The following is a 14,506-nucleotide window of genomic DNA, read 5'->3' as shown; positions in this document are numbered from 1 at the left end:
GATGGGGGGAAGAGGGTACTCACAGGATTGAGGGCTCCCCTTCTCCTCCGGGTTTCGCTCCTCCCTCTTACAACCTACCAAGGTCCTACCTTCTGGATACACGTGACGCTTCCGCGGTTTTCACTGCCATTGGATGTCCGAACACCGCAGTAGCCAATCAGCGTCACCGTGGTTCTGTGTACTAAACAGAACCACGCCGCCAACCGGAAGTCATTCTCCCCAGACGCTCAGGGCGGCTCATGGGGCCCCGCCCGAGGCTCCTGCTGCTCTCGGGGGCCCTGGCCCTGGCCCTGACTGAGGCCTGGGCGGGTGAGTGCGGGGCAGGAGCCAGGGGACCAGGTGCGGACGCAGGACCGGGGAAAGCGCGCCTCCAGCACCCGCGGCTCACACCGCGGACCCCCAACTCCCGCGTCGCCCCCCCTTCCCCCCGCCCCTTCCTGTCCTCGCCCGCCCTCCCTCCTTGCCCCGCACTCCTGCCCTTAACCGCCCGACCTCCAAGGACCCAGGACGAGTGTCCTTCCCGCCCCCAGGGCCCCACAGGCTCACCGTTTTCACCACCGCGGTGTCCGGACCTGGCCGCAGGAACTCCCGTTTGGTCGTCGTCGGCTACGTGGACGACACGGAGATCGCGCGGTTCGACAGCGACGCCCGGAGGCCGAGGCTGGAGCCGCAAGTGCGGTGGCTGGAGCAGCGTTGGCTGGAGCAGGAGCACCCACAGTTTTGGGACCACTACACGCGGGTCATCAAAAACTACGAACAGATGTACGGAAGGAATGTGGACAATCTGCGCGCCTACTACAACCAGAGCGAGGACGGTGAGCCACGTGCGCCCGGGTACCCACAGAAAGGCCGGGTCCCCCCCCCCCCCACTATCCGAGTCCCGGCGTCACTCGGTGGCTGCGGGGCGCGCGTGACATCCAACCCAGAAGGAATCCATGGGGACTTTAACCCGTTTGAATGATCAGTTTGGGTTCGACACGGAGAGTCGGGTCCTCACTAGTCAGGTACGGGGCAGACCCTCCTGGTCCGGGTGGGAATCAGTGGAGGGACCTGACCCCGGGGCGCGGTCAGGGGCTCACACCTTCCAGGAGATGAGGAGCTGCGTTGTGAGATCGGACGGGCGCTTCCTCCGCGGGTACAATCACTTCGCCTACGACAGCACCGACTACATCGCCCTGAACGAGGACATGCGCTCCTGGACCGCAGCCTCGGGGATCCGCTGGAGCGAGGTTGTGCAGGTCCCTGATGTGGAACGAAGGAGGGCCTACCTGGAGGGAAAGTGCGTGCGCTGGCTCCGCCTGCTCCTGGAAAACGGGAGGGAGACGCTGCTCCGGGCAGGTACCAGGGCGAGGGCCTCCCCGAGGAGGGGGTCTGTGGGCTGGGGCGGGTTCCCAGAAGGAGGGGAATGGGGCAGGGTCCGAATGTCCCTCCTGTTCTGGAGTAGGGACACTCCCCCAGTTTCCTTATTCTGTGACTCCCCCGTGGGCCCATCTTTCTCTAAAGGACAGTAAGGGACCCAGCTTCTCCCTGAAACACCCCACAGAGCTTCCATTACAACCTACACCACCTGGGGCCCCTGAACGCTCTCCCTGGTTCTGGGGCTGAGACCTTCCCTGGAGGCCTGACTCCAGCATTTGTGAGTCATTCGGCCTCCACCTAAGGCTCTGTCACCACTTAGTGCCCTGGACATTCGGACCCTAGAATGTCGCCCTGATTCTGGAACTTGCCAAGAAACAGAATATCCCATGTGTCTATGTGCAGGCTGGTGTCCGGGTGGTGCAATCCCTTCCCCCACCCCGGCTGTCCTGTCCACTCTCAGGGTGGTCACATGGGCACTGCTGGAGTGTCCCATGTCCGTGCAGAGTCCCTGAATTTTCTCACCCTCCCCTCAGACCCTCCAAAGACACAGGTGACCCACCACCCCATCTCTGACCATGAGGTCACCCTGAAGTGCTGGGCCCTGGGCTTCTACCCTGCTGACATCACCCTGACCTGGCAGTGTGATGGGGAGGACCTGACCCAGGACATGGAGGCTGTGGAGACCAGGCCTGCAGGGGACGGGACCTTCCAGAAGTGGGCAGCTGTGGCCGTGCCCCCTGGAGAGGAGCAGAGATACACGTGCCATGTGCAGCACCAGGGGCTGCCTGAGCCCCTGACCCTGAGATGGGGTGAGGAGGGGGTGTGGGCACAGAGCCTCTCCTCAGGGTGTCCTTGAGCAGGGTCAGGACTCAGGCCTGAGGCTGACCTCTCACCTTCCCCTCTCAGACCCCCCTCCTCAGCCCACCATGACCATCGTGGGCATTGCTGCTGCCCTGGGTGTCCTTGGAGCTGTGATGTGGAGGAGGAAGTGCTCAGGTGGGCAAGGGGTGGGGCTGAGTTCCCTGAACCCCTGGGGGTCAAGCCCAGGTGGAAGTGTGCTCTGCCTGGTTAATGGGCATGGTGTCCCCACACGGGTGCTTGTCCACCTGGGGCCTGTTTCCTAACACTGACTCTTTAGTGAGGCCCTTGGGAAAGTGAGGGATACATTTATTATCTGAAAATTCTCGTGATGGGGATTAATTTTCAGCTGTCACATGTCAGAGGGGAAGGCACCTGCTGAGGACAGACATCCAAACAGGTGATTGGTCCAGTCCCCACACGTGTACTCTCCCTGTATTTCCTGATCCCACCCTGGGATCAGTCACAGTTCTGGAACCTTCCCTGTGTTTCAGGAGTGTCGGGTTCCTAAAGGGTCACGGGACCCAGCCTCCCCCCGACTTCTCACAGAATGTTTTCTTCCCACAGGCAGAGGCAGGGAGAGCTACTCTCAGGCTGCCTGTGAGTCTGGGTGTTGGGGAGGTGACGTCTGGGACCCTTGGGAGAGTGTGGGCTGGAGTCTGTGAGGGGGGCTCCCCCACCCTGTAACTCTGCTGTGTTAGTGACAGTGACAGTGCCCAGGGCTCTGATGTGTCACTCACAGCGCCTAAGGGTGAAACCTAGAGGGCAGAAAGTGAGACCCAGCGGTGGATGGAACCTTCCAGAAGTGAACCGCTGTGGCCATGCCCCCTGGAGAGGAGCAGAGATACCCGTGCCATGTGCAGCACCAGGGGCTGCCTGAGCCCCTGACCCTGAGATGGGGTGAGGAGGGGGCGTGGGCACAGAGCCTCTCCTCAGGGTGTCCCTGAGCAGGGTCAGGACTCAGGCCTCAGGTCGACCTCTCACCCTCCCCTCACAGACCCCCCTCCTCAGACCACCATCACCATGGTGACCATTGTTGGCATTGCTGCTGCCCTGGGTCTCCTGGGAGCTGTGGATTGAGGGGCACAACTGGGTTTTGGGGATTCTCAGAGTGGGACATTCAGAGCATGTGGTGGCTGTGGGGGAATGGGACACTTCTGAGACTGACCTGAACTTCTTCATCACAACTTTCTTTCCCAGCGTGACAGAGACTTTTTGTGCAGGACTCAGAGCTGAAATTGTCAGTCTAGCCCCCCCTCTGGGATGGTGAATTCCCGACTACTCTCTGTACATTAATACTGAAGTGTATGTATATACATTTTTATATGTATTTATATATTTGTATATATAAATAAAAGTGATGGAAATTAAAAGGTCCAAGGTATGTAGTAGTTTCTGATAGGTATTATTCGATCTACGCCTTCACCCCATTTATTAACCCACTTAAGTTACTTTAAATTCATAAACTCACAATCAGGTTTGGAAACAACCCAGGTGGGACAGACTCTGTGTCACAGGACAAGGGGACCTCAGGGCTCCCCAGTGATGTTCCCTGTGACCCCCTGTGCTCCATGCACTACTCAGGGTTTCTTCCCACGCATTTGAATGTGACCTTTTGGAGCCTCTGGCCATGGTTGTTGAGTCCCCTGATTCTACCCAAGTGCTGCTTTGCTGCCTAGGGGTCACCCCAAGCTTTCAGGCCCCCCTTTTGTAGACCTCAGGATTGTCCGTGTGGGGTCAGAGAGCTGACCAATCAGAAGGTGAGGACACTCGCTTAAAGCAGGAACTGTCCCTGCGTCCACTGTCCTTAACCCACTGCAGACACTTCTCATTCTGCAGATGCTGAGCATTGGAAGGTCATGGTCAAGGAGCCCATGTCCTTAGTGGCTTCCTCTGAGAGTTCCTCCTCAAGAGAGAGCCCTCGGGCCACAGGGTCAGTCTGGCTGCTGAGCTGAGAAGAGAATCAGGAGCCCAGGGACCAGCGAGGCAGGAGGGAGAGTTGTGGGGAAGCGCCCAGGGTTCCAGGCTGCAGGGGCTGGGTGTTCTGACGGGGCTGTGAGCGGTGGGAGGAGGCCACCAAGGGAGCCAGGACTGGCAAGAGGACAGAACAAGGACTGGACGCTGTACCTCCCTGTCCTCACAGTGGGGACGTTCATCCTGGTGACCCACCCAAGATTGGTGACAGCCAGTTCTCCCCATTATAAATTCACCATTTGGTGTTTGTCATTCATGAGTAATTGACAGGGACATATTCTGAGATTCCCCTGCTGTGCCCTTCACCATTTCTACACTCACCCTCCTCAGTCCCTCTCATAACTTCCACCCAAGTCAGTGACAACATGGTGGTTGTCCCGTGTCAGCCCTGGACACTTATCAGTAGGATGCAGAGGACAGCAGGGGAGTAGGAAGTGATATTGTTGTGACTACATATGGTGTCCGATGGGTACTAGGTATAATGGGGAGGTCATTTAATAAGCTACACACACACACACACACACATATATGCTTAATCACTGCTTCACAGATAAAACTAATACAATGTATATTAAGTGTAATTGAGAAATTAAAGAATTACCTCATGGACACAGACAACGATGGGAATTGCATGGGAGAGGGGTGGGCCAAGGTGGGACAGTGTATGGGGGGATAAATGGTGATGGAAAAAGAAAAAAATAAAATAATTATTTTAAGTTAAAAAAAGTGCTAAGTGGACCAGTGTGAGGGACTTGGGGACAGAGTTTGGACCAGAGAAGGAGCTGAAGGAACAGGCCCAGCGAGAAACACCGTGGAGGGAGCTCCTGACCCAGATGTCCCTGCACCCTAATGACATGTGACTCTAAGCTCGGCAGGTCCCCAGGAACAGGGGACACTTTCTCTGCCTCCTGCCTGCTGCTCCTGAGGGCGTCTCAGTAATGGCCATCGCTGTCCCCAGATGTGCCTGAGGGTGACCTGCATGGGACAGGTTTGCTCTATGTTAGAGATGCCCCAGGCACCCCTTGCACACAGTGTCACTGACAGGAGAGGTGACATGATAGTGGCATCTCTGTGGGAGGTCAGGACCACTCACTCTGTCCCTGTAACTGGGGTCAGGAGCCACCCTGTCTGACCTGTCCCTGCACAGAGCTGTGGAGCTCAGACCAGCCAGGTGGGGGCTCCCTCAGGTCCACTCTCAGGGCAGAACCAGGAGGGGTCAGCCCAGGAGGGACTGGGACCTGTGGGTGGGCAGCACTCAGGGTGGCACTGTGCTGAGCCTGCCTGGTCCTGAGCTGCGCCTCCTGCCTTGGTGGGGGACAATTAGAGGGTGGGGACGTGCTGGAGTGTTTCAGGTGGGGCCAGACTCAGGAGGGTCCCTGCAGGTCCCTGTGCCCTGGAGGCCCTGTCAGTGACAGAGAGGGGTCAGTCCCTTTGCAACCTGTGCCCAGACTTGTATGGTCGAGGAGTTAGGGTTGGGTGTGAGGTCAGGAGTGGGAATTAGTGTGCAGAGTTTGGGTTATGACTTAAATATCCCTGATCATGAAATAAGACCCAAGACAGACACACTCGCAGCTACAGACAGAAGGACACAGAGAAGTGTCTGCCCCTCAGTGACCCCCCACACACACACACTTGTCCTGTTTCAAATCCCCCTGCAGGAGGCGCCAGCCTCACAGGAAGTTCTGATGGGGTGTCCTCACCCTCCCCTGTGGTTACTGTGTGAGTGAGTGTCACTCATGTTTCTGTCCCTCATTGAATGGGGACACCCCTCTGAGCCCTCGTAACCCAGGGCAGTGGGGAAGAAAAAAGAATTTGGAGTGAGATGAAGACCCATTAATTTCCAAGTCTGCCAGAATGGGTGCATGTTATGAAAACAACTAATATATGGGTCTTCTTTTTTTAATAAATACAATCATGAATCATACAATTCCTTCCTCAGTAACTGAAGNAAGACCCTCACAGACACATGAAGGCAGCAGAGTTGTATAGAAACTAATATAACATTGGTCATCAACTGTAACTGAAAATTTAAAAAAAAAACAGTTAAGCGAAGGTAAGTATGTCTTGAATTCATGATACAAATTGATTAATTTCTTAACTATCCTTAATGAAAATGGAGAACAAAGAAATAAATTATCTCCTGTGATGACCGGGAAAGTGCACAAACACACTCCTGCTCCATTCCCAAGTGTCAGGAGCCCAGGAAAGTGACCTGTGAGGGCTGAGTCAGCCTCTTCTTTAAGGAACAGCAAGTTCACATAAGAGAATGAGAGACACAGAAGCTGTGATGACTGAGGTGAGGTGACCTGGCCAACACTCTCTCCAATGAACGGGAGCTTCTCCCTCAAGGAAAGTCAATGGGCAGTGGACACCTGACAGCACTTGCTGTCTGGATGGAATGGAAGCTCTCAGAGGAAACCCAGGGTTTTGGCAAACGTGTGTCTCCCCAGGGCAGCCAGACGGCTTCCCAGAGCTGACGACGGTCTCCAGTGGGGTCTTCGGTAACGTTAACAATGTGATTTTTGATGACGTGTCATTAAATGCACCAACACTGGGAGATCTCTCTCACTTAGTGAGACGATGCATCACTTTCCAATAATCCTGCATCAGTACAAGAGCCACGGAAGTAACGTAACAGAGTAGGAAACACTCAATGGTGTAGTTTCAGGTTCCACTTTGCAAAGGGATTTTCAGGAACTACCACGTGTGTGGCTTTAGTGTACGACCAAAGATGAATATTCACACTGATCTGAAAAGGTTATTAAAAATGCTCCTCGTATATATTTCTGAGGCTGTATATTTCTTCCCATATTGCCCCAAAATAACAGATTAGATGCAGAAGCAACTCTGAAAACACATCAGACTTGTAATGATACCGACAAGACCTGAGACTTGCAAAAAAGTAACACTTAAGCAGATCCACATTTCTCACTACCTCGTTTATTTGAGAACAGTTATTTTTCATAAAAACAATAATTCTCTTAACCTATCATTGGTTATTAATATTATTCCCAAAGAATTAATTTTTTCAAACTGTTTTTCTCCTTACATTGATAACTTAGTAATAGCTATAACCCACATAAACAAAATTATTTCGGGGGTCGTCCCTATTTTGTAAGATCGTATAGATGTTCTGACCCCAAATTGTTTGACAGTCGCTGAATAGAAGAGCCTGTGGGACTCGGGGAGACAGCGGGACAGAGCTCTCCGCGCAGGAGGAGGGGTCCGGGCAGAGTCCTGGGTCCCCAAGCCGTGTTCCCAGGGTCTCAGCCCGAGGACCGAGTCTGGGGCCCGGACTCTCAGGGCTGGGGTGCGCCCTTCTCCCTCGGGTTTCCCTTCCCCTTCTCCCGGGCTATTCTGCCTGGATACTCCTGACGCTCTGCTGCGATTCGGGTTTGTGTGTCCCAACTTGACACGGGCCAATCGGTGTCACCGTGGATTCTAGCATTAAGTCCTCCCGAAGCACCCGAGTTCTTTCTCCCCAGACGCACAGGGTCTGGGTCATGGGGCCCGACCTCTGCTCCTGCTGCTCTCGGGGGCCCTGGCGCTGACCGAGACCTGGGCGGGTGAGTGCGGGGTTGGCGGGGAACAGCCTCTGCGGGGCAGGAGGGACATAATAGTGGCATCTCTGTGGGAGGTCAGGACCACACACTCTGTCCCTGTACCCGGGGTCAGGAGCCACCCTGCCTGACCTGTCCCCGCACAGAGCTGTGGAGCTCAGACCAGCCAGGTGGGGGCTCCCCCAGGTCCACTCTCAGGGCAGAACCAGGAGGGGTCAGCCCAGGAGGGACTCAGAGCTGTGGGTGGGCAGCGCCCTGGGCAGGACTGTGCTGAGCCTGTCTGGTCCTGAGAGGCCTCTCCTGCTTGGGGGGGGAGGGGCAGGGGGGGACAAGTAGGAGGTGGGGAAGTGCTGGAGTGTTTCAGGTGGGGCCAGACTCAGGAGGGTCCCTGCAGGTCCCTGTGCCCTGGAGGCCCCGTCAGTGACAGAGAGGGGTCAGTCCCTTTGCTACCTGTGCCCAGACTTGTATGTCCTGGAGTTAGGGTTGGGTGTGAGGTCAGGAGTGGGAATTAATGTGTAGAGTTTGGGTTATGACTTAAATATCCGTGATCATGAAATAAGACCCAATGACAGACACACTCGCAACTACAGACAGAAGGACACAGAGAAGTGTCTGCCCTTCAGTGACCCACCCCCCCAAAACACACACACTTGTCCTGTTTCAAATCCCCTGCAGGAGGCGCCAGCCTCACAGGAAGTTCTGATGGGGCGTCGTCACCCTCCCCTGTGGTTACTGTGAGTGAGTGTCACTCATGTTTCTGTCTCTCATTGAAAGGGGGCGCCCCTCTGACCCCACCTAACCCAAGGCAGTGGGGAAGGAAAAAGAATTTGGAGTGAGATGAAGACCCATTATTTTTCAAGTCTGCCAGAATGGCTGCATGTTATGAAAACAACTAATATATGGGTCTTCTTTTTTTTAAAAATACAATCATGAATCAGACAATTCCTTCCTCAGTAATTGAACAGAGTGTGTCACATTTGGAAATACGGTGGAAAGAATGCACCTTGGGCCATGCTGTGGCCTGCAGGTTTGAGTCCATAAATCCATGTGCAGAACTTATAACCCCGGCCCTGACTGGTATCTCAGTTGCATGCAGTTGGATCCCGGATGCATGAGTAAGTTCAACAACCAATCCATGTCTCTCTGTCTCTCTGTCTCACGTTCTCTCTTCCCATCTCTGTCTCCTTCCTTCCCTCTCTTTCTGTAAATCAATTAATAAATTGTTGTTTAAAAATACATGATAAACCCCACACGTGTTATAAGAGGTGGGGCCCTGGCAGGTGCTCAGATCACTAGGGTGGAGCGGTTGTGAGTGGGATGCGTTTCTTAGGGCAGAGGCTCCAGGGAGACCTCTTGTCCCTTCCCTCCTGTGACCAGACGACGCAGGAAGGCCCCCACCTGTACCTACCCATGCAGGAGCCTTGATCCGGAACTCGCAGCGGCCACAACTGGGAGCCACACACAGTGTGGCCTCCAAGTCACCTGGTCGGTGGTATTTTGTTACAGCGGCCCAAAGGGACCAAGACAGGCCGACACTGAAAGGGCCTTGAGGGCCATGTCCAGGGCTCCCTCAGAGGCCGCTGTGGGGACAGGAGGGAAAGGGTGCACAGGTCCACACCAAAGGAAAGTCCTTCCGCGAATCTGCCGGCTCTGACGCTGCCCCTCCGTCCAAGGCCCGCCTCCTGCGTCCCCTGCCCTGGGCACAGGGCAGACTCTGTAGCGGGGCTTTTCTGTCCTCCCAGAGAGGGGAACGCTGTTAGGTTCTTGGCTATAAATGGTATCATTGCCCCTCACCTCTGGGCAAAGGTAATTAAAATAATCGTAAAGCATACTTAGAGCCCTGGTGGGGTTGGTTCAGTTGGTTGGAGCATTGTCCCTCAAAGCAGAACTTGGGGTGTTGGATCCCTGGCCAGGGCACACGCCCAGGTTGCTGGTTTGATCCCCAGGGAGGCGGATATGGGAGGCAAAGGGTCAATGTTCCTCTCTCACATCAACGTTTTTCTCTGCGTCTCACTCTCTCTCTCCTCTTCCCTCTGTGTAAAGTCAACAGAACATGTCCTCAAGTGAGGATTAAATATACAAACAATGAAAGGAAGCAAGAGAAAATATGAGGATATGTTGTATTGTGCTGAAATAAAGAGGCCCCGCCCATCTGTAAGGACCAATCACCATCTTCCAAATGAACCTGTTGGCCACAAATTAGAATTACAGAGTTGTTTTTTCTTCTTCCCCACAAGGTTAAGGGAAAAAAAGACAAGATTATGTCAGGTGTCACACAAATTGTTTTTCCCTGGGTGGGAGGAGGTGTGTGGGGCCGGAGGAAAAGGGGAAGGGATTACAAAGTACAGATTGGTAGTGACAGAACAGTGATGGGGATGCAAAGGACGACCTGGGGAATACAGCTGGTGACACTGTAATGGCTGTGCATGGTGCCGGGTGGTAATTAGACCTAATGGGGAAACCGCTTTGTAAATTGTATAAATATCTAATCACTGCTATGCACCTAACACTCATATAATATTGTGTGACGACTGTAAAAAAGAAAAGAAAGAAACACTACGATCCCTTTGTTAAAAAATGCTTTAGGCCCTGGCTGGGAAGTTCCCATTGGTTAGAGTGTCAACCCCATTTGCCAAGGTTGTGCATTTAACCCCAGGTCAGGGCACACACAAGAATCAACCAATGAATGTAAATAAGGGGAACAATAGATCTCTCTTTCTCTCTCCTTCTCTCCCTCCCTCTCCCTTTCTCTGAAATCAATTTTTTAAAAAAGTCTAAAAAAAGAATCAGCTGATGCAGGAAAGACTTGTCTGGCCAAGATGGAGGCGTAGGTAGGTACAGTTTGCCTCCTCCCACGACCAAAAGAAGGAAAACAACAAGTTTAAAAACAAAACAATAACCAGGAATGCCAGAAAATCGAACTGCATGGAATTCCAACCACCAGGGAGTTAAAGGAGGAACATTCACCCAGACCGTGATGAGGGGCAGAGATGGGCAGCCGAGCTGAGGGGACTCGATGCAAGGCAGCAGCTGAAGGTCTGAGAGGGAGTGGCAGTGGCAGGTGACCTGGTGAGGTGGGGACCCGCGGAGCAGGGCTCCCACATTCGCGTGCGGATGAAGCAGGAGGAACAACTGGGGAGAGAGACAGACTGCGCAACCCAGGACTCCAGGGTGGGGAAATGAAGCCTCAAACCTCTAACTCTAACATCCTGTGAGGGTTGTGGTAGTGGTGGGAGAAACTCCCAGCTCCACAGGAGAGTTTGTGGGGGAGACCTACGGGGTCCCAGGGTGTACACAAACCCACCCACCTGGTCATCAGCACCAGAAAGGCCCAATTTGCTTATGGGAAGCAGGGGAAGTGACTAAATGTGGGGCCAGAGCTGAGCAAACCCCACTGTTCCCTCTTGGACCCCTCCCCCACATACAGAGCCACAACACAGTGACTTGGGTTCCCCACCCTCGTAAATAGCCAAGGCTCCACCCTTGACTGTGTAACAGGCGAGCCCAGATGAAAATGTATGGCCCAAAGGAAGTAAAAGATCAAAGCTCCAAAAATCGAACTAGTCAATGAAGAGAGAGCCAGCCTCTCAGATGCACACTTCAAAGCCCTGGTCATCAGGATGCTCACAGAAATGGTGGTGTATGGTTGCAACACAGAGGAGAAGTGAAGGTTATTTAAAGTGAAATAAAGGAAGGTGTACAGGGAACCAACCATGAAGGGAAGACAATAGGGAATGAAATCCATCATTTGCAGTAGAAGAAAGACATAAACTTTCAACCACGAACCAGAATGAAGAAACAAGAATTCAAAATACGAGGAGAAGCTTAGGAATCTCCAGGACAACTTTAACCATCCCCCCATCCAACTAATAAGGGTGCCAGAAGGAGAAGAGGAAGAGCAAGAAACTGAAAACGTATTGGAAAACACAATGAAGGAGAACTTCCCTCATCTGGCAGAGAAAACAGACTTTCAGGAAGACCAGGAAGCTCAGAGTCTCAAAGAAGCTAGACCGAAAGATACAGGATCCAGAGGAGAACACACCAAGGTGCATCACACTTACATTACCCAACATGAAGGATTAGGAGAGCACCTTAAAAACCACAAGAGAAAAGGAGACACCTGACTGCAAAAAAGTTCCCATAAGACTATCAGCTGATTTCTAAAAAAAAAAAACAAAAAAAACCTTCCAGGCAAGAAGGGGTTGGAAATAACTATTCGAGGTCAGAAGAGGCAGGGACCTAAATCCAAGATTGCTCTACCCAGCAAAGCTTTCATTTGAATGGAAGGGCAGAAAAACTGCTTCCCAGATAAGGTCAAGTTCAAGGAGTTTCTCATCACCCAGCCCTTAGTCTATGAAATGTTAAAGGGTCTTATTGAAGAAAAAGAAGATGATCAAAAATATCAACAGTAAGACAATAACAAATTCACAATTAACAACGAATGAACCTAAAAACAAAAACAAAACAAAAAGAAGCAAACAACTAGAACAGGAACAGAATCACAGAAATGGAAATCACATGGAGGGTTATGGGTGGGGAGGAGGTGCGGGGAGAGTGGGGGAAAAGGCACAGGGAATAAAAAGCATAAATAGTAGGTACAAAATAGACAGGGGGAGGTTAGTAACAGAATATGAAATGGAGAAGCCAAAGAACTACTACGTATGACCCATGGACGTGAACTAAGGCAGGGGAACGATGGTGGGGCAGGTACAGCATGGAGCGGAATAAAGGGGAGACAAAATGGGACAACTCTAATAGCATAATCAATGAAATAAATTGAAAAATTAATAAAATAAAATAAACATAACATTCTCAAAATAATATGTACATAACAAAAGAGGGGTCATTTATGATTTTGGTTTTAATTTTCAGAGAGAGGGGGAGGGAGGAAGAAAAGGAGAGAAACATCCATGTGAGAGAGACACAGCAATCAGTTGCCTCTGTCTGTGACCAGGAATCCAACCCGGGCATCCTTTTGCTTTGTGGGATGACGCCCAACCAACGGAGCCACACCACTCAGGAGGCAAGAGATTTAAAGGGCCCGTCAAAGGCCACAAGCGCAATCTGATCTCATTTATCTGTGGAATCCAAAAAACAAGATAGACCACAAGCCACAAACACAAGGCCCTCGGGCAAAATCAGGCCCTCCAGCTTGTTTTATTCCTCCCAGCTCCTTTTCCCTAGTTAAGGAGTAGTTACATCTATACAGTCCTAAAATCACATTCGACCCTTTGACAGGAACCAGGAGGCGGATGTGGTCCCCAGTGAAAATGTGTTTGACACCCCTGAAATGGACAGAGGCGAGGACACAGGGAACAGACTGACAGCTGGGAGAGGGAGGAGGGGAGGGGAGGGGAGGAGGGGAAGGGATTAGCACAGAGACTCTGACTACTGTGGGCTGACGCCCAGAGGGCAGGGAGTTGAGGGCAGGGACAAAGTGGGCAAAAGGGGGGCCATGGGACATCAGTGATAATGACAACAATAAAAGTAGTTAAAAATAAACAATTTCAAAAAACTAGGTAGGATGAGGCCAGTTGATTCTCAGGTGATGCTACACAATCCACAGTCCACTGATTCCCAACATTTATAGGCCAATCAGTCACCAACATTCAAAAGGATCAGAGTTTACCATTGACAACTGACAATAAAAATTTTCTCATTTTTGATATTCATTTCCCAGGACATGACCAGAAATAATATTCAGGATCTAATCTACAATGATTACATGACAATATTTATTCATACTTGTTTAAAAATAACTTTTGTTAAATAAATGAATAAATTTCAAACAGAACTATGTCCTTTGCCTCTGCAAGGACTCTGTTTCTCGGCACGACACGGTCGTCCTCTCTTCAGACTGTGGCTTCTGGACCGTGAGCTGCAGGGAGAAGGACACCTTCCTGGCCGGCACCAGGCCACTGACAGAGCTGATGGTCAGTCCCTGCTTACACCGTGTCGGTGATTTCCTGGACTGTGAAATGGGGACCATTTCCTTTTATCACGTGGGCGATGGCTCCCACATTTTTACCTTCCCCCCAATTTCTGTGACAGAGCCCCTGCGTCCGTTCTTTGGTCCTGGAGTTCCCGAGAAGGACGGCCAGAACTTCATGACACTGTGTCCCGGGTGGGGTCCCAGCGTGGACAGTGAGCTGGGCAAGGCCACAGGGCCCTGAGTTCAGAACATTCACAGACGCGCCCTGAGTGCCCACAGCCATGGATACCAGCTCCTGAGCTGGTGACCCAGTGTCCTGAAAACCATGGGACAGTTTGGGAGTTCCAAACTCAAATTAGGGAGAATTTCTCACTTCCCACATTAAGTACTGTTATGGATGTTTGGGGGGGCCTCCTTGTATAATTGTCCAATAAATGTGTTCTGAGCGTTCACAGTAATTGCTCAATGTTTTGCTTTTTATTTTCTAAAAGATCAACTGCATGTCTCATTAAAGTTGTAGACAAAATGGAAATACGGGTGTGAGCCTACGGACTGAGTGATTTTCTCTGCCATTGGAATCCAGACCTATATTAACAGGTCAGACAGAGATGTGACCTGGCCGGGTGGCTCAGCTGATTACAGTGTCCAACCAGGCACCAAAATATCACAGGTTCCATTCCCAGTCGGGGCAGGTGCCTGAGGAGCAGAAGGAAGGCAACCAGAGGATGTTTCTCTCTCTCAACCACAGGAGATAGATGTGTGTGTGTGCCGATTCTCTCAGCCACGGAAAAACACATTTGTTTCAAGTGCACATAGGAGGTTC

General features: G+C 52.0%; 1 protein-coding gene across 2 annotated transcripts in view; it reads left to right on the top strand.

The window, feature by feature from the left end:
* The first annotated feature begins 212 nt into the window (after positions 1-212).
* The window catches only part of LOC119004008 (saoe class I histocompatibility antigen, A alpha chain-like), a 21,369-nt gene continuing 7,075 nt past the window's right edge, over positions 213-14,506 (top strand). Inside the window, exons 1-5 of one of the 2 annotated variants that reach the window (XM_037070675.1) lie at positions 213-309; positions 531-815; positions 1,072-1,338; positions 1,893-2,168; positions 2,266-2,513. In XM_037070675.1, the coding sequence (XP_036926570.1) occupies positions 240-309; positions 531-815; positions 1,072-1,338; positions 1,893-2,168; positions 2,266-2,483 (1,116 nt within the window). In that variant the 5' untranslated portion in view covers positions 213-239 and the 3' untranslated portion in view covers positions 2,484-2,513. Of the gene's footprint in view, positions 310-530; positions 816-1,071; positions 1,339-1,892; positions 2,169-2,265; positions 2,514-14,506 lie in introns of those variants that run through there. The other variant, XM_037070676.1, reaches the window with a different exon arrangement.

Source organism: Sturnira hondurensis, unplaced genomic scaffold, assembly GCF_014824575.4.
Source record: "Sturnira hondurensis isolate 20B ecotype Veracruz unplaced genomic scaffold, ASM1482457v3 Scaffold0018995, whole genome shotgun sequence".
Lineage (NCBI taxonomy): Eukaryota > Metazoa > Chordata > Mammalia > Chiroptera > Phyllostomidae > Sturnira > Sturnira hondurensis.
The sequence above is the reverse complement of the archived record's forward strand: the minus strand, read 5'-3'. Positions and strand labels throughout refer to the sequence as shown.